This window comes from Tiliqua scincoides, chromosome 2 (genome assembly GCF_035046505.1).
Source record: "Tiliqua scincoides isolate rTilSci1 chromosome 2, rTilSci1.hap2, whole genome shotgun sequence".
NCBI lineage: Eukaryota > Metazoa > Chordata > Lepidosauria > Squamata > Scincidae > Tiliqua > Tiliqua scincoides.
This window is the reverse complement of record NC_089822.1, coordinates 14,727,910-14,747,354: the sequence shown is the minus strand read 5'-3', so window position 1 is coordinate 14,747,354 and position 19,445 is coordinate 14,727,910. Positions and strand designations below refer to the sequence as shown.

Below are 19,445 nucleotides of genomic sequence, written 5' to 3'. Positions count from 1 at the left end.
TTATTTCCTTTGAATAGTATTCTGACCTCTTTAACATTATGAAACCATTTTGTGTTTGTTGTCATGATCATGTGTAAGGTTTACTTATTTTTAAACTGGACATTTATTAATTAAAGACCATTTTGAATAAATATCTTCTGAGTAATATTAGTAATCTATGAACCAGAAATCAATGAAGATGGTTCAATGCTATGGCTGCCCCTCCGCCCATGGGGTCATCGCAAGGGGACAGATCTACATCATAAGGAGAGGGATAAGACATTTGCCAGTTTCAGAGGGTTTCACAAAAAGAAAGTCTGTGTGAAGAGGGCAAAAGACCTAGGTAGATAAACAACCACCAAGAGAAGAGAACTGTTTTTACATGTGTGCATGAAAATGAAATGTCTCCGACTGACAAACAGGAATTTGCAAATGTGGATCATAAAAGGTACACATGCCAGGGTGTTGGCATTGGCTATGGCTTCCCACTACAAGCATATGCAGCATAACGTATCCAAAACAAAGCTTTGAAACGGTTTGTCACAGTTCAGGGTCTCTCTGACAGTTCTTATACACTCCTGGCCCACTGCCTTAACACTCCCAGTGAGTCAGAAATGCATGTTCCCAATTTCATTTTCATATATCCTTCCCTCTCAAAGGTCTTAACACCCATGAGAGAGTAGACTGCAGTTCCCCAGGCAAAAAGCCAACACTGAGTGCAAATTCTTATGCAAGTTCACTTGTTAATGACCAACCACACTAACCAGTGGCTGTATGGGTCCTCTGGGAAACTGCCCTCCAGTATCTGCCACCATTCCTGCTGAACAGCCAGTCCTTAGCTAAAAGGAATCCACAGGGGATCCATTTCACAACAATCATCCCCAGTACCAAAATTCATGGATGTTAGAATCAGCAGAGGGGGGTGCACAGTGCAGTGCCAAAATTACTCAACTGGAGACTTCAAAATTACTCAACTGGAGTTTGGAGAAGCTCAGAGCTTGCACTCTCCCCTTCAAACAACACTGCATGTTACTGAGCTTGGTGGCAGAAGGACCAAGGGGAGAAGTCAGGAGACTAGATCACTGCATTGTGAGGATCAGAATGCAGTAATCTTGCCCACTTATTTCACTCTTCCTTCTGCATGGGCTCTTTAAATGAAGCAAGAAATGAGGAGCACTCCAGGAGCAATCGCAGTTTGTTTAAAGAGCCGGCATGGAGGACGAAGCAAGATAAGAAGAGTGCGGGGTTGCAGGGGGGCAGCAACATGAAGGATAGCTGGCTCAAGCAGTCCAAAAGCTTCGGCTGGCCCTGCTCTTGAGAAACCTTCCTCTGGAAAAACAAGCTGTTTCGTCCTGTTTCTCTCTCTGAAACTGATTAAGGCTACTGCCAAGCCCTTGCCAAGTTTGATTACTGAACCCTCTATCATTTTTGCACTTTTGAAGTATTATTCCAACCAGGAGAACCATACAACATGGATAACCAGCCATACAACTTCTGCATCAACCTAAATTTCAACAAGACCATTCCAGCAGAAACAGATAGGTAACCTTGGTTACAGGATTCTTTGTATCTCTATCTCTTCTTGCTTTCTTCAGCACAAGTGTTGTGTGTGTGCGCGCACGTGTGACAATCTCCAAGGCAATGCTAAGAAGGACCACTTTCCTCTCTGGAAATCTATGCTTCTCACCACCTTGACAACATGTCAAGAACCTCACATCCAACTTGCCACTGCCACCTGCTTTGTGCGTTGAAAGCTAAGAAGCTGTCAGTTGTCAGACAGACCCTCAGCTAGGTGGAAGGGGAAGCAAATCTTCCACCCAGCTGACAGCCTGCCTGTCAGCTGATAGCCCTCACACCAGGTTACCTATGTGCCTTGACCAATGTTCTTACTTTGTTTCTCTCCCTCTCACCTACACATCCCATACATATACTCAAGCCTTCTCTGGCTAACACACAATGCATCAGAGACTGGAAGCCAATTGTTCTTTGAGTTAAAGCACTAAATGAGTTTGTTTTAATCAAATCAAAGGAAAAGATTATTGAAAGAATTAAAATGGAACTAAGGAAAACACACAAACAAATTCTATACTTGAAACCAAGAGGTCAAGTTCAAAATAAAGTAAAAAACTGATTCTAATGGGTAGCCCAATTCAACCTAAGTCTCTCTCCCCCCCCCCCCCCGCTAATGCAGCTGCACCCCTCTGGGGAGTTTTGGGTCCCGGAGGCCTCCTCAGGATAAGAAAAAAAATTGTTCCCTTGCTCTGGGGCAAACCTGCGCTGCCCGAATGAGTCTACTCAGACCTGCAACAGTTACTTTGCTGGAGCAAGTCCAAGCGGATCCAGGGTGATGGACTGAAGCTGGGAAAGGATGAATAGGAAATCGCCAGTGTCACTGCCTAGCAACTCATACCTTTTAGGGTTTAGCAGTGTGTGTGTTGTCTGTATATAGCACTGAATTTTTCTGGTGTCTCTTTCCCTCTTATTGCACCTTCTTGTTATCCATACAATAAACTGCATTGTGTTGCACCTATATCTTTCTCTCTCTCATTAAATGTCAATCTATTAAGATGCCACTGCACTGCACTGAGGCCCCTACACATGTGTTCAAATCCCATCTCATCCTATCTAATGTTGGACCAGTTCTGCTGGTGACTAAAGGTTAAATCAGAGATAATATTAAGTGTATCAAAATCTTTCCTCCTCTCTTTTTTCCCATTAACACCTTTGCCCTCACAGTTCAATACTGAAGAAAACTGCAACCTTTCAAGTCAACCTTTCAAGCCCAAAGAGGAAAGTTGCTATTGGCACTAATAACTTTCCTCCTATAGCAAATAGCAACTTTCCCACAGGGTGGCAAAGTTGAGTGAGGAGATTCTTTAATTAGTAATACAGCAAGGGGAAAAGTTAATCCTCTTGCATTTGTTGCACAGTTCCTGCACATGTGGAGCTTAAAAAAAAAAGATGTTTCACTATGTGTTTAATGTTACATCTAGCTTGGCCCTGATTTATTTAGAAATTCAAAAGGCTCATCATATCATTTGTTTGAACATAATATGCTTTAAGTTACTTACTGAACATATTCCCTGTTGTTACATCTCTTTCATGTTAGCTACATTCTAAATATCCTTGTACTTTAAACCAGCAGGTGTATAAAGAAAACGACCACAAAAGATATGAATGCTAAAAAAAACTCAACTCATATATTGATCTGCCATCTGGAGGAGAGTGTCTGTATATAAAATAATCCAAAACTAATGAAACACAAGATATGCAAATACTCCAATCTCTCTGCCTTTATACTTTTAGGCTGAAACTAATTAAAGAGAGCTTTGTTGCTCTTACCTTTCTTCAGCAAACTTGTTGGCAGCTGGATCTACACAGAATGCAATACAGTATTTCAAATATCATAATATGACTGATTAGGCCCAGGACTCTAAGATGGAAAAATTCTAGCCTGTGGGTGCAAAATGCAAATGTATGAGACAAAAATAAGTTCTCTCCAATTTTCATTTATATCTCTCTTTTTATCTAAACCCATCAAGGCAATGTTCTGCAAACTATAGGTCAGGACCCACTAGGTGGGTCGCAAGCCCATTTCAGGTGTGTCCCCATTTATTTCAATATTTTATTTTTAGTATATTAGACTTGATGCTCCCATGGTATGTGACTGCATTTGGGGAAATGTTACAGACCTGTACTTTTAACAAGCTACCATACTACATATATTCTTTTAACAATGATAGTCTATGGGACTTACTTCTGGGTAAGTGTGGGTAGGATTGCTGCCTAGAATTGCTAACATTTTCCTGCTTGATGATGTCACTTCCAGTCATGACATCACTTCTGGTGGGTTCTGACAGATTCTCATTCTAAAAAGTGGGTCCTCTCTGGCTATTATGACATCTGGTCACTCTGTTCTAACAGCACTATCCTATGCACATCTACTCAGAAGTCAGTCCCACTGTGTTCAGTGGGGCTTACTCCCAGGAAGTAAGATAACTCCCTCGCATTGATACCAGCAAGACCCGGGATCAGAGAAAAGTGGAGGAATTTGCACAAGCGCTTGAGGAATCTCTTCCAGGCCCAGCCGACGCAAACGCATCCAACAGATGGGAACATTTCAAGAATACCGTTTACAACACCGCCTTGTCCATATTCGGCAAAAAGACCAACAAGGCGGCAGACTGGTTTGAAGCCCACTCTGAGGAGTTGACACCAGTCATTGAGGAAAAGAGGAGAGCTCAAGCAGCATACAAGGCCTGTCCCAGTGAGCGCAACCTGCAGGTCCTCCGAACTGCTCGCAGCAAAGTCCAACAGACTGTCAGATGTGCTAACGACTACTGGCTCCAGCTCTGTTCCGAGATACAGATAGCAGCTGACACGGGCAACATCAAGGGGATGTATGATGGTATCAAGCAGGCCCTAGGTCCAACACAGAAGAAAATTGCCCCTCTGAAGTCTGCCACAGGCGAGGTCATCCAGGATCGGGCGCAGCAGATGGAACGCTGGGTGCAGCACTACTCTGAGCTATATTCCAGAGAAAATGTAGTCACCGAAGAAGCACTGAACAACATTGAGTGCCTGCCTGTGCTGGAAGAGCTTGACAGTGAACCAACCCTAGAAGAACTTCACGTGGCCCTGGACTCCCTTGCCTTTGGCAAGGCACCTGGAAAAGACAGCATCCCTGCTGAAGTCCTAAAATGCTGCAAAGAGATCATCGTCACTGAGCTGCATGAAATCCTCTGTCTCTGCTGGAGAGAAGGTGGAGTACCTCAAGACATGAGGGATGCAAACATCATCACGCTGTACAAGAACAAAGGTGACAGGGGTGACTGCAACAACTACCGCGGCATCTCTCTCCTTAGCGTTGTAGGAAAGCTGTTTGCCCGAGTTGTACTAAAGAGGCTCCAGGTACTTGCAGAGAGCGTCTATCCAGAATCGCAGTGTGGATTCCGAGCCAACAGGTCCACCACTGATATGGTATTCTCCCTTAGACAACTGCAGGAGAAATGCAGGGAACAACGACAGCCACTCTTTATAGCCTTCATAGATCTCACAAAGGCTTTCGACCTGGTCAGCAGAGACGGCCTCTTCAAGATTCTCCCCAAGATTGGATGTCCACCCAGGCTCCTCAGCATCATCAGATCTTTCCACAAGGACATGAAGGGCACTGTTGTCTTCGATGGCTCCACATCAGACCCTTTTGACATCCGAAGCGGAGTGAAGCAGGGCTGTGTTCTTGCACCAACCTTGTTTGGGATTTTCTTCGCTGTCCTGCTGAAGCAGGCCTTTGGAACTGCAACAGAAGGCATCTATCTCCGGACCAGATCAGACGGAAAGCTCTTCAACCTCTCCAGACTGAGAGCAAAATCCAAAGTCCAGCTGAAATGTCTGCGTGACTTCCTCTTTGCCGACGATGCAGCTGTCACTACCCACTCTGCCAAAGATCTCCAGCAGCTCATGGATCGTTTTAGCAAGGCCTGCCAAGATTTTGGACTGACAATCAGCCTGAAGAAAACACAGGTCATGGTTCAGGATGTGGACTCACCTCCCTGCATTACAATCTCTGAGCATGAACTGGAGGTTGTCCATGACTTTGTGTACCTTGGCTCAACGATCTCCGACACTCATTCTCTCGATACCGAGCTAAACAAGCGCATCGGTAAAGCAGCTACCACATTTTCCAGACTCACAAAGAGAGTCTGGTCCAACAAGAAGCTGACGGAACATACCAAGATCCAGGTCTACAGAGCTTGCGTCCTGAGTACACTTCTGTACTGCAGCGAGTCATGGACTCTTCGCTCACAACAGGAGAGGAAACTGAGCGCTTTCCACATGCGCTGCCTCCGACGCATCCTCGGCATCACCTGGCAGGACAAAGTTCCAAACAACACAGTCCTGGAACGTGCTGGAATCCCTAGCATGTATTCACTGCTGAAACAGAGACGCCTGCGTTGGCTTGGTCATGTCGTGAGAATGGATGATGGCCGGATCCCAAAGGATCTCCTCTATGGAGAACTCGTGCAAGGAAAGCGCCCTACAGGTAGACCACAGCTGCGATACAAGGACATCTGCAAGAGGGATCTGAAGGCCTTAGGGATGGACCTCAACAAGTGGGAAACCCTGGCCTCTGAGCGGCCCGCTTGGAGGCAGGCTGTGCAGCATGGCCTTTCCCAGTTTGAAGAGACACTTTGCCAACAGTCTGAGGCTAAGAGGCAAAGAAGGAAGGCCCATAGCCAGGGAGACAGACCAGGGACAGACTGCACTTGCTCCCGGTGTGGAAGGGATTGTCACTCCCGGATTGGCCTTTTCAGCCACACTAGATGCTGTGCCAGAACCACCTTTCAGAGCGCAATACCATAGTCTTTCGAGACTGAAGGTTGCCAATAGATATACTCCCAGGAAGTAAGATAAGGGCTGGGGATAAGAATAAGCCCTCAGTTTGGCTGTACTTGTCGTAAGGGTAGATGGGACTCGTTAGCCTGGGAAGGCAGCTCATCTGAGAGAAGGAAAATTATGATCCCAAACCTCCACTGCCTTGTGGCTACATCCAGTTATGGAAAAGGCTTCAGGAGTCAACCTCCAGGCAAAATCCAGAGCCGGAGTCCCTGAGGCAGTTCATGGCTGAACACAGTCATGTTCTGGCAACTCCTGTGATGCCCAACCATATTGGCTTCTGCCGTTCCATTGGACCATGGAGAGGGGGGTTTTGCTGCATGGGAAACAGTCTATCCTCCATATCTACTTTACCAAGGCTTTGCGCACTGGAGAGGACACTCTGTTCCAGAACCACTACTCAGAGTCTTCCAAGACTGAAGGATGCCAGCAAGACTCCCAGGAAAGTGTGGATAGGATTGCAGCCTAAGCTTTCTCAGCTCTGAGGAAAAAAATTGCCCTCACAACGCAACCCAGGGGCATGTTCAGCCGGAATTAATGCTGCAATCTTATCCAAACTTACCTACGAGTAAGCCCCACTGACTATAATGTGACTTACTTCTGAGTAGACATGCTTAGGATTGGGCTCCTAGGCTGCAATCCTAATCACTTTCCCGGGAGTAAGCCCCATTGACCAAAATGGGACTTACTTCTGAGGAGACACACCATTTAAACTAAGGCTGCAGTGCTATCCACAGTTTCCTGGGAGTCAGTTCCACTGACTATAATGGGACTTACTTCTGAGTAGACATGCTTAGCTTGGGCTCTGAGGCTGTAAAGCTATCCACACTTTCCTGGGAGTAAGCTCCATTAGACATGCCACCTAAACCAAGGCTGCACTATTATCCACACTTTCCCCACTGACTGCAGTCGGCTTACTTCTGGGGAGACCTGCCTGGGCGGCGGCCGCGCTGCCCTTTGGAGCGGCCTCCCCGGAGGCGGCCCGTGGAGTGGGAGGCGCCGGCCGCCTCGCTGCCTGCCTGCCTGCCCGGGCGCCATGGCGCTGCGCGGGGTGCGTGTGCTGGAGCTGGCGGGCCTGGCGCCGGCGCCGCTGTGCGGGCTGGTGCTGGCCGACTTCGGGGCGCAGGTGGTGCGCGTGGACCGGCACCCCCGCGCCGCGCTAGACGTCGACGTGCAGGGCCGCGGCAAGCGCTCGCTCGCGCTCGACCTCAAGCGGCCCGAGGGCGCCGCCGCGCTCAGGAGGCTCAGCCGCAGCGCCGACGTCCTCATCGAGCCCTTCCGACCAGGTGCCCGGGGGGCGGGGGCGGGGGCGGGGGCGGCAGTGCACGTCGGAATGGCTTCTGGCAGGACGCGTGTCCGGGCAGAGCGTGGCCCGTGGGGGGGGGGGCAGAGGCACCTGCCAATAGGGTTGTTGAGGGCACAAGCCCAGGCATGTTTACTCAGAAGTAGGTCCCATGATAGTCAGTGGGGCTTACTCCCTGGTAAGTGGTTAGGCTGGCAGCCTTGGAGCCCAATCCCAGGCACGTCTATTCAGAAGTAGGTCCCATGATAGTCAGTGGGGCTTACTCTCAGGAAAGTGTGCATAGGATTGGGCTCCCAGGCTGCAATGTCTACTCGGAAGTAAGTCCCATGGTCTTAAGTGGCGCTCACTCTCAGGAAAGAGTGCATAGGATTGTGGCCTTGGAGCCCAAGCCAATGCATGTCTACTCAGATGTATGTCCTATGCAGGGCCTAGGAGAGGGGGGTAAAGGGGGTAATTTGTACCCAGGCCCAGGGTCCAAAGGGGGTCCCAGGAGCCAAAGGAGGGGGCCTAGAAGTTTCCTGGGATCTTATGTTTTCCTATCTGCTCAGACTTGTTGCCTGCAGGGGATGCTGGGGACGCTACTGATGCCACATGGGTTGGTAGACCTGGGCTCCAGCTGTCTTTACCCTACTGCTCCCCTGTTCTGCTTGCCCGTCACCACCCTCCCCAGCTCTGTTTCACCTCTTTGCAAAGGGGCCCAAAAGAAACTGATTAAATTTCTTTCAGAGGCCCTGGTCCTATGGCAGTCAGTGGAGCTTACTCCCAGGAAAGTGTGGTTAGGATGGCATCCTTACTGTGTTGTGGTTCTGCCCCCATCCCAACTTGTGAATCCTTCTCAAGAGCAGAGAGGAATCAGCGTCCATCTCCTGTTGACTCCTGTCTTGAAAGCAGTGGCGTAGCTAGAGGGGGTGCAAAGTACTCAGTTTTTCAAGGAACCTTCCTGTGGCATGGAAGCACCTCTCCCCCTCCCCTTTGGAGCCATTCCAGGTGGGGAGACCAAAATGGAGGCATTTGCCTACCTGACATTTTGCTTCCTCTGCCTGGAATGGCTCCAGAGAGAAGGGGCCCTTTGCAGGCCGTGGGGAGGCTCCCTGCAAGACAAGTGCTTTGCACCCCCTCTAGCTACGCCACTGCCTGAAAGCAAAGACATCCTGGAAGTTGTCGTGGCGCCTCCAGGAATTTCCAGCATAACTTCAGGAGGGATTGGAGGCACTCCAGGAATATACAATAATTTCAGTCAGAGTTGCTCACCTATCCAAGAGGTTGACATCTCTCTCCACCCACTGAAAATGACAGAACTGATAATGCTGCAGCCATTTCTGGAGGTGCATTTTTAAAAACTTAATATTTATATTTGATTTCCTTCACACATGCCCTTCGTTCCTACAAAAATTGTTCTCTTTCCTCTGTCCCCCTCCCCCAGTACTGTACTGGTACAGTGCAAGAGAGAAGGATCTGTTAAGAATCAGTAAATGGGAATGAATTATTTGATGCAATATTGACATAGATATTCAGGGCCAGTGCTATCATTAGGTCAACTAGGCACCTGCTTAGGGGGCAAACCTCAGAGGAGTGCTCTACAGGGCACAGTTTTATATAGGTTAGTTTTTTTTACCCATGTAAAAATGTCACTGCTTGTGTGAGTGTGTTCATGTGTAATTTTAATATAATTGCCCCAACACTGCTATGAAATATAATTAATTTTAAAGTCTTATTTTTTAAAAATGGGGGAGGGACCCACACAAGTAGTTAATGTTGCCTAGGGCACAAAATAGCCTGGCATTGGCACTGGGGTTACAGTATTGTAACAAGAGTCATTCAGAGAAAGCAGGGCTGGCCTACGCATGAGGCCAAGGGAAGCTGTTGCCTCAGACAGCAGATTAGTGGGGGTCACCCATCTCTGTCCAGGGCCAGCTCTCTGTGGGGCAGAATGTGGAGCGTTCATGCAGCCCGTCCCCATCATACAGTCTCTGCCATTTGAGCACTGATAGTGCTACATGCGAATCGCAGTACCCGGAAATAGATGGCAGTGACGTGATGACTTCCCTCAAATATTGGTGGTGCTGTTAATTTGAGTCACTCAAGGAAATTGTTCACATGCTTTTGGATTGAACCAATTTTTCTCTTGATCTGTGGTGTAAAAAACTAGATCACACAGCACCAATAGAATGTCCATTGTGACAAGGCCAAACTTTTGTTTTTGCACAAGATCCTGTCATCTATGCTGCCTCAAGCAAGAAATTTCTAATATTCATATAATTGAATAAGATTATATTGTTCATATACTTGAACAAGATAATGCCCTCCCATGCACTGAATGAAAAAGTCTACCACAGTCTGTTACAGCCATTTTCAACCACAGTGCCGTAAGTGGTCCACAGGTGTGCTACAGGAATTTGGGGGAAGGTTGTTTATTAATAGGGCTAATGGGAGATGTGAGCCCCCCACTGGCAGCATGGTGTGCCTTGTCAATTGTCAAAAAACATGGTGGTGCGCCTTGACCATTTTAGCGCCTTGTCAGTGTGCCGTGAGATGAAAAAGGTTGAAAATCACTGGTCTATTATATCTATTAGTTGTTCTTTTTCCCCCCTCTTTCAAATGCAGTACGTTCTCTTGAGTTGCAATGGTTATCATAGGGCCCAATCCTATCCCACTTTCCAGTGCTGATGTAGCTGCAATGCAGCCCCAAGGTAAGAGAACAAACGTCCCCTTACCTTGAGGACGCTTCCATGACTGCCCCCCACTTCAGAATGCAGTGCATGCCTCATTGGCACAGCTGCATCAGCATTGGAAAGTTGGTTAGGACAGGACCCTTAGTCAAGTCTGTCTTTTCTACAGGCGTCTATGCCAGAAACTAGAACAGTTAAATGTAATCTGTGTGCCAGGCCACTACTCATAAATTTACATTTGTGGATATACAGTAGTTTAATTTTTTTAAATGGGGATGACTATTCTATCTCTTAATTCAGGTGTCATGGAAAAGCTTGGTCTTGATCCAGAGACCCTCCTTCAGGATAATCCCAGACTCATCTATGCTAGATTAACTGGATTTGGCCATTTCGGAAAATATGCTAAAATGGCAGGTCATGATATCAACTACTTAGCTGTGTCAGGTAAGTTGTACAAATATCTCTCTCTACAGTAAGAATTACCGTTGAGTAAACATGTATGGGATTGCACTGCACTTCGTACTTTAGTTTTGCAGGTTAGGGCTGATCTGTTGATTTTGTTCTAAAGTTCAGTAATGCTGGAATGTTCCTCTTGTAATGCTGGAAGTCCACAATAATGACTGAAATGCTTGTTATACTTCATAGAGGTAGTTTAAGCAGGAACATGTTAGGTACCTATTGGAAAATGCTATCAAAAATTGGTGGTAATATTGTCCTGAAAAGAAAATTTGGCTGGACATGGTTATTGAAGAAAAAGAACACAACCTAGTTGTTTACCAGCAGATGGGCTGTATCAGTTCCTCTGGTAAATTTATTTTATTTTAAAAGGGTATACCTGCCTTTTCTCCAGGAATTCAGGGCAGTTTAGAAAACCAAAACCTATCAATGCAGTGAACTTCACAGTAAGTTCCTCTTGTTTTCTGTAAAACACAGTTGTCTTCAAAAAACTATCTGAAATCTGTTTCTCCTACAAATTTCTTTGCAAGCCCCGCAAGCCCCTCCAATACAGAAGATTGAATAGCCCAAAAATGACGTGAAAGAACTGTTAGTAGAGGATCAATGAATATATCCAAGTTCAGAAGATATTTGTGCAGATTTTGTACTCCTGAATACTACATTTAATTTTGAAATGCACTGGACAAATTAGAGTGATTATTTCACTGAATGGGGGATTGTTTTTAAATGTATGCTGTACTTATTTGTGCATAGGAGTGTTGTCAAAGCTTGGCAGAAAAGATGAAAATCCTTATGCTCCTGTCAACCTTTTGGCTGATTTTGCTGGTGGTGGTGTGATGTGTGCAATGGGTATCATTATGGCACTCTATGAAAGAACAAAATCTGGCAAAGGCCAAGTCATCGATGCAAGTATGGTAAGTTAAAAAATATATATGCATACAGAATGTGTTAAAGAAAGGGTAGTTGGAGCTGTGTCTGTTTGCTATCATGACTCTTAAACACCAAACTCTTAAAGACATAGATCTCAATCTAGTTTGAGTTGTGGCTTTTTGTATATGGGTTGTGGCCCCAGAAGGAGATGTGCATCTATTACAAATGTTGTAATTAGATTGGAAATCAGGTTTGCCAAGCAATGCACGTCTTTATTTGCATGGATTTCACTTGTGATTATTATTTGGAAGGCTAGGCTCATTAAAAGTCATGCTTTGTTAATGGTTTTGTTTTTTTTTTAGTTACAGCTTCTTTTAGATATAACATTCCTGTAATTATTTATTCATGGATTGAAACTTGCAGTTTTTGTTCTGTCCAAAATGTCCTTTCTGCCTTCACCCAACATTTATCTTTGTTGCCTAATCTTCAGCAAGCCAAAGGATATGAAAGATACCAGATGTTGTGGCAATGTTGTACTGAACATATCCAGGTGCTGATGCCATAACTGCTGATGGCAGTCCCGCCTTGGACATGCCTGGGCAAGCACAAGTAGTAGAGCCTGTTTCTGAGAGGACTGCCTTGTGATCGGGCATGGGGCTCCCACCTTGGGTATGGTTTTGTATATGAGATGGAGCCATATAAGACATCCAGAGGTTTTCAAGGCTGTGGCAGATAAGAAGTGGAGTTAATGTGAGACCATGGCAATCTTTTGAGGGAAATAATGACAGGCATGTTTTACCAGTGTCAGGTTTGGCCTGTGTAAAACCTCAGTAATGAGCTAAAATGGTAATGTTTTCCACAGCAGAATTTCAAAGACTTAGGGCACAATCCTAACCAGGTCTACCCAGAAATAAGTCCTATATTGTTCAATGGGGGTTTACTCTCAGGAAAGTGTGGTTAGAATTGGAGCCTTAGCTTCAAATGTTTTCTGTTAAATATATAGGTAGGGGCCTGCAATAAAATGTTGTGATATATCCCCAACCCCTACTAGGAGTGCTCTAGTTCAGTGCTCTAGCCAGTCTGAAACAGGAAGCTTGCAGCACTGTTTGGGCTTCATGGGATCCCAGTTTCATATTCCGATTTGTAAACCATAGTTAAAGCCACAGAGCTCCTAAATTGAGATGATACCAAGAACCATAGTTTATTATTATAGGATATTTATATTCTGTTTGTCAAAAAGAAAAGTTCACAAATCATTTACATATAAAAAGGAATGACAGGGTGTTTCCCTATCCTAAAGGCACACTGGAGAAACCAGCAAACACTCACTGGTAGAGACATTGTGCTGGGGTGAACAGGGACAGTTGCTCTCCCCTATTACATATAAGAGAACCATCTTTTTGAAAGATCTCATTGCTCAATTAGCAGAGAGTTGGTCAGCAGGCTAACTAGCAGGGATTCCTCTTTCTGTAATTGGTTGGATTGTGTGAACCCAGCCATGATAGCTGAGGGAAGCATGGCTAGCTAGCAGCTTCAATAAACAATACATAAAGAATACATAGGCAGGACTCGCATGTCACGTGAAGTCATAGTTTGTTTGTGGTAATTATGATTTGTTTGGTTGTTTGTACCAGGTTTTCTCTCTCCCACTTGCATCTCTCTCACCTGTTTGATAAGAAAGCAGAATTTACACACATGTAGTGAAAACTTTGCAAAAAGGACAAGGGAAAAAGTACTTGCCATTTAAACATTTTTTGGTGTCGTCTTCATTATTTATATAGTAGTGTAAATGGAGATGTTACTTGATAGAATAGCATAAATGTAGTAGGCCCCATTGAACATGAGCCAGCAGTGTGACGTGGCTGCCAAAAAAGCAAATGCATTGCTGGGCTGATTTAATAGAGGCATAGAAGTGATAATTCTACTCTATACTGCACCAGTCAGACCTGACTTGGAATACTGTATCCAGTTTTGGGCACCACATTTTAAGAACAACATTCTTAACTGGAGCAGGTTCAGAGGAAGACAGCTAAGACAACAACGGATCTGGAAACCCAGCCCTGTGAGAAATGGTTAAAAGAGATTGGTATGTTTAGTCTGGAGGGGAGATATGATTGTTACCAAAAGGGCTGTTTTGTTCAGGGGGAATTATTACACTACCCTTTTTGGAACCTCAGGATCGCAGGCTGGATAACAAGAAATGCAGAGAAATTCCCTTTAGCTTAAAGAGGAGACTGGGAGAAAGTTAACTTTTAATAAAAGATTATAGTTTTATTACAAAAGCACAAAGGTAAACATAATGCACATGGAAAAATGGTAAGTAAATGTGTCTTAGTTCTAGTACTTGAATCCAGTGTACCTAGCTTTCATGGTGGTTGCATGTGGAGAGTATTTGGTGCATCCGAGGAAATTAGAAAAAGGGAAGGTTGTAGGGAAGGATTTTAGGGGTCCCTGGTCTGCCAAACCCAGTTGCTGACTAAAGATGGGGAGAGAAGAGGAGAAAAAAAGGGGAGTTGAAAGAAGGGAAAGAGTTCCAGATGCGAGATAATTACCTGTCTTGTAGAGCAGTTGGATGGGAGGGGAGAGTCCTATGTGGAGGACCCTCTGACACAACACAGTGTGTTGGTCCATGAAGGGGGAGCAGAGAGAGAGAGCATGTGGGGCAGTCCTCTCTTAAAAAAGGGGTTTTTTTCGATAGAGCTGACCTGGATGTGCTTGCTTACTACCACACAGTGGGGTACTTGGAATATGTAAAACATTGAAAGGATTATCAGCAAAATTCAGTAGGGTCAAATGACTGTCTTTCTAGCTGGGGGAACTTACACAATACAGTAAATACAGTAACCCAGGAAGGCAGTTCAAATAGAGTACTTAAACAGTGATTGAGTTAAAACAATACAATGAATAGGAGACACTTAAACAATGATTTACTATGCCAGACTTTTTCCTATAATGTGTTTGCATAAACAGTGATTGGTTTAGGAGACACTTTTGCATACAGTTCTTAAAATAATACAACGAATACAGTGACCACAGGGAAGTGGAGGTTGTGTAATCCATGAGCATGTGGCTTGACCAGAGTTTTGGAAGTTTGGCCTGTGTGAGAAGTTTGGCCTTCATGATGTTTTAGTAACATAACCAGATATAAAATCACAACTAAGGAAAAAGGGGATTTTTACGTAGCATGATAGCTGTTATCAAGTGCCTGGGGCTGTCATGCGGAAGAAAGAGAGGACTTTGTGATTCCTGAGGGCAGGACCAATAGGTTAAAACTAGAAGGAAGTGGATTTAAGCTAGACAGGTGTTGCCATTGTCAAGGGGCAGAACATTCAAATGTCTGTAGCTGGTCTAGCCTTGGCCATGGCCCAGATTGCTGTATAACATTCTGCTACATTGAACATCAATTTCATCAGATGGCTGTCTTTTGCTATGCAGGGTATTATTTTTTCTACATGATAATTTCAGTTACCTATTCGATGTAGTTCGATTTTCCTACTTGTCATAACTCAGGATTTTTCCCTTAACCTCATTTGCACAGGGCTGGCTCCACATTTGAGGGAAGGTTTGACAGGTTCCCTCTGATTGTTCCCTTCCTAACCACTGTGGACATTGTGCATATAACAGGCTAACATGCTTGTATATTGTTTCTTTAAGGTAGAAGGTGCAGCATACCTAAGTTCTTTTCTGTGGAAGTCACAAAACCTAGGCCTTTGGAACAGACCTCGTGGAGAGAATCTACTGGACAGTGGTGCCCCTTTTTATGAAACATACAAGACTGCAGATGGGAAATTCATGGCCGTCGGTGCTATTGAACCACAGTTCTATGTCCAGTTTATCAGTGGTAAGTTGTCCATGCTAGCAGCACTTTAAAGAAAAATCTTTGGGTATCCTCATTTTTAAATAGATATGGCAAGATTACTGGAAATAATTTTTGTAGCATTGAATCTGCTGATTAATTCTGTGTGTGTGTGTGTGTATCGTTCATACAAATATTACTCCTATAATACAGACAATGGAACTGAGATGAGAGATGGGAATTTTCCCAAGACCACTTAGACCAGGGATGTCAAACATAAGGCCCAGGGCCAGAAGCGGCCCCCAGAAGTTTTTATCTGGCCCTTGGACTTTCAGCTCCTGAGCAGTGCTGAGGTGACACTGCTGAAAGGGTGGCCGGCATGATAATTGGGCTCTCCCATATCTTGAAATATGATCAAGAGTTCTGTATTTTCTCTCCTGTCATTAGTTGCCAATGAGTTCCTACACAAGAACAGAGTGTTTATTTCTGTTTTTGACCTGTTTAATGACATCACTTCCTGTGTAATGACATCGCCTCCAGCCCTCAGCAGGCATCATGAATGCTATTCGGCCCTCTGTATGAAATGAGTTTGACACCCCTGACAGAGTGGATAGGGAGATGCTCTTTACACTCTCACATAACACCAGAACCAGGGGACATCCACTAAAATTGAGTGTTGGGAGAGTTAGAACAGACAAAAGAAAATATTTCTTTACTCAGTGTGTGGTTGGTCTGTGGAACTCCTTGCCACAGGATGTGGTGATAGCGTCTAGCCTGGACGCCTTTAAAAGGGGATTGGACAAGTTTCTGGAGGAAAAATCCATTATGGGGTACAAGCCATGATGTGTCTGCACAACCTCCTGATTTTAGAAATGGGTTATGTCAGAATGCCAGATGCAAGGGAGGGCACCAAGATGAGGTCTCTTGTTACCTTGTGTGCTCCCTGGGGCATTTGGTGGGCTGCTGTGAGATACAGGAAACTGGACTAGATGGGCTTATAGTCTGATCCAGTGGGGCTGTTCTTATGTTCTTATGACTTAGACAGTAATTCTCTACACACTTTCCTGAGATTAAATCCTATTGAACGCAGTGAAACTTATTTCTGAGTAAACCCATATAGCAGTGGTTTCCAAACTTAACTTGGTTATGAAGTCCTTCTTTCACAGTGGCCTCTTCTTCCTGGCTCTCCCGGATGCCACCATCTTGGATTGTGCGAGTTCAAGCAATTCTCGCGAGATGTTCTGCGATCCAAGATAGCAGTGCTCAGGAGAGTTGAGAAGAAGAGGCTGCTGGGGTCATCTCCTAATACCTCTGTGAGTTCACTGCAGTGCCTGAAGGCACCACAGGGCACAGTTTAGGAACCAATGTTGTAGGGTTGCACTTGGGCAGCCAGTTCCTATCCAAATCCCAGCATGGCAGTGAGCAGTGCCACCACAGCTACTGCCATATCCTGCTGGAGATTTTCAGCCACTCCTTGAGTATTTTCTCCTCAAGGTAAGGAGACGTTTATCCTCCTGACGTGTGTCTGCAAAATGCATATTCCACTGCATATTCCAGTTAAATGCATATTCCAGTTAAAGTCTGCTGTCAGTTGCATGTGACAAAGTAGTCTTTTGTGTACAGAAGCTCATGTCACAATAATTTTCTGGAACAGCAGGGTTGGACCTTCTGGTGGGTGCAGTCTCCAGCTTCCCAGAATAGCACAGTGATTTATGAATGAGCCGTAAAGATGTGTGGCTGAAACAACTTGGAGTTCCATGTTTGATTAGACAAATTCCAGTATATGAGGATAGTTTGTTTGTCAACCCCTTTAAATCTTTGGTCTGTATACCATTTCTGGTTGCTAGTAACAAATAAAGCTTTCTACAAAAGCTTGGAGAATTAAACAGTTCAATTTACAGCACAGTTTTTTTTTTTTTTCCCCAGGTCTGGGGTTAGATTTGCAGAAGCTTCCCAGTCAGATGAGTTACTCTGACTGGCCTGACATGAAGAAGATGTTTGCAGATATATTCTCAAGAAAAACACAAGCAGAGTGGTGTGCAATCTTTGAGAGCACAGATGCTTGTGTGACACCAGTTTTGCCTTTCAGTGAAGTTGCCTCCAATCCACACAACAAAGAACGTGGTTCTTTTCTTCAAAACGATCAGGGAGAGATAAGTCCCCGGCCTTCCCCGCTTCTTTCGAGGACCCCAGCTACCCCTTCTTCCAAAAGGGATCCATTTGTAGGAGAACACACTGAAGAGATTCTCTTAGAGTATGGTCTGTCCAATGAAGATATAGCAAAGCTTCGTTCTCTTAAAGTAATCCATTGTGATAAGCCAAAAGCTAACTTATAATATAAAGCTACAAATCAAGAGTCTCATGCTGGTAAATGGTAGTTTGTTTTATTTTACATCAGTGGGGCTGTATTGTTAGCAGGTGAAAGGCTTGGACAAAATCCTCTGCATTTGACATAGTGTTTTTCAGAGGTTATTACCACCAGCTGGAGTTGTAGATTTCCACATTACATAATTTGTGTAAAGGCTCTGTTGCTGGCCTTTCCCTTCTCTTCCTGTGCCCTTCGAGAGCCAAGGTCCACACTGATGTATGGCTCATTATCCTATGATGGCACTAGAACTACCCTATTGCAAGTAGAGAGGATACTTCTGTAGCCAACAATTATACAATTCCCAGTATTGTGAATTGGTTGATTTGGGTATTATCACAATAGGAAATGATTAATGCCAAACTGAGGCATTCTTTGTTGTGCGGATGTAAGGCAGTGTAGTCAAAAATACACTGTGAGGCAACGAATCAAAAATTTATATTTTCCTGCAATACAAATACATAGTATCAAAAATAAATGTATGTATTTCTTAACAGTTCTTTCTTCAGGTGGGTATCATAAGAGTTTACTTTGAAAAGTAGTTTCAAAAAAGCCTTAATTTTTGCTTATAATACAAAAAATTATAACTCTTCATTGCTTTCTTCAATAAATTTGTTCTTGAGGAAAGGTATGTCCCCTGTCATTTGAGGCATTGCGCCTGTGGAGCAGAAGTAACAAAAGGTATTCAACATTACTTTTTATTATCCTACAACAGACTGTATGATGCAAGTACCAAACCTGAGATCCTGAAATTATCTAGGCACCAGTTCCAAAAGGTCTTTTGTCTTTAAATAAGAAAAACTGCAACCCAAACAATATCATCCTACAAATATTAGCATTGGCTCAACTTTATCAGAATTGTATTGAAGTTCACATGGTGAATAGTACATTTTGATAAATGATTTTATTATGTATTGTTTTAATTCATGATTCCTTTGAATGTTTTGTGTCTAACACAGTCTTTCCCTTTGTTTTTGTGTTCACAACACACAAACTGTGTGTGAGTAATTTTTTTGTGGCTTATAGCCAAAACAATTGAGCTTTTGCACTGAATATTCTACAAATTAACTATTGGGATGTTATAATCCTTGAGTTTGTAATTGCCTAAAGACAAATGGTTTTCCTAAAATGTATAAATGTTTAAAATGTACCAATAAAAGCATAATATTAACCTGTGGTACGTATTGAAAATTGAATTGTATTATTAGTTTCAGTAAAATGAGCACCTCTTTAAAACTTTACTCTATTTCAGAAAAATTAAATTCCACGGAGAATGAGAAATTAGTAACCTTAAAAATGCACAATGCAATTTTGCTGTTTCTCCCCTTAGTGACAATGATTTAGTATTGGCAACCTTCAGTCTCGAAAGACTATGGTATCGCGCTCTGAAAGGTGGTTCTGGCACAGCATCTAGTGTGGCTGAAAAGGCCGATTCGGGAGTGACAATGATACTGTTATAGAATTGTTTGTATATAAATTTGAGGGCTTACAATGTGGCTTGCTGGCAATGCTTCATTGCTAAGCAACAGGAGTCGAAGAACTCCAGATCTGAATACCCACATCTCTGTTTCTCGTGCTGCTTTCCCACTTGGTAAGGGCCAGACTCATACC

The 19,445-nt window shown here is 44.2% G+C and overlaps 1 protein-coding gene across 1 annotated transcript; it reads left to right on the top strand.

Annotated features, from left to right (window-relative positions):
• The first annotated feature begins 7,386 nt into the window (after window positions 1–7,386).
• AMACR (alpha-methylacyl-CoA racemase) lies at window positions 7,387–19,011 on the top strand. Its single transcript, XM_066615720.1, has 5 exons — window positions 7,387–7,661; window positions 10,648–10,791; window positions 11,557–11,717; window positions 15,328–15,514; window positions 17,396–19,011. The coding sequence occupies exons 1-5, from the start codon at window positions 7,412–7,414 to the stop codon at window positions 17,803–17,805; spliced, it is 1,152 nt and encodes a 383-aa protein (XP_066471817.1). The 5' UTR covers window positions 7,387–7,411; the 3' UTR covers window positions 17,806–19,011.
• Window positions 19,012–19,445: the final 434 nt, after the last annotated feature.

Bases quoted from the DNA above. Each gene is read 5' to 3' on its own strand.
- AMACR (XM_066615720.1), top strand. From the start codon at position 7,412: ATGGCGCTGCGCGGGGTGCGTGTGCTGGAGCTGGCGGGCCTGGCGCCG. The intron at 7,662-10,647 runs GTGCCCGGGGGG...CTCTTAATTCAG, and splicing joins CATCGAGCCCTTCCGACCAG to GTGTCATGGAAAAGCTTGGT. The intron at 11,718-15,327 runs GTAAGTTAAAAA...TGTTTCTTTAAG, and splicing joins AAGTCATCGATGCAAGTATG to GTAGAAGGTGCAGCATACCT.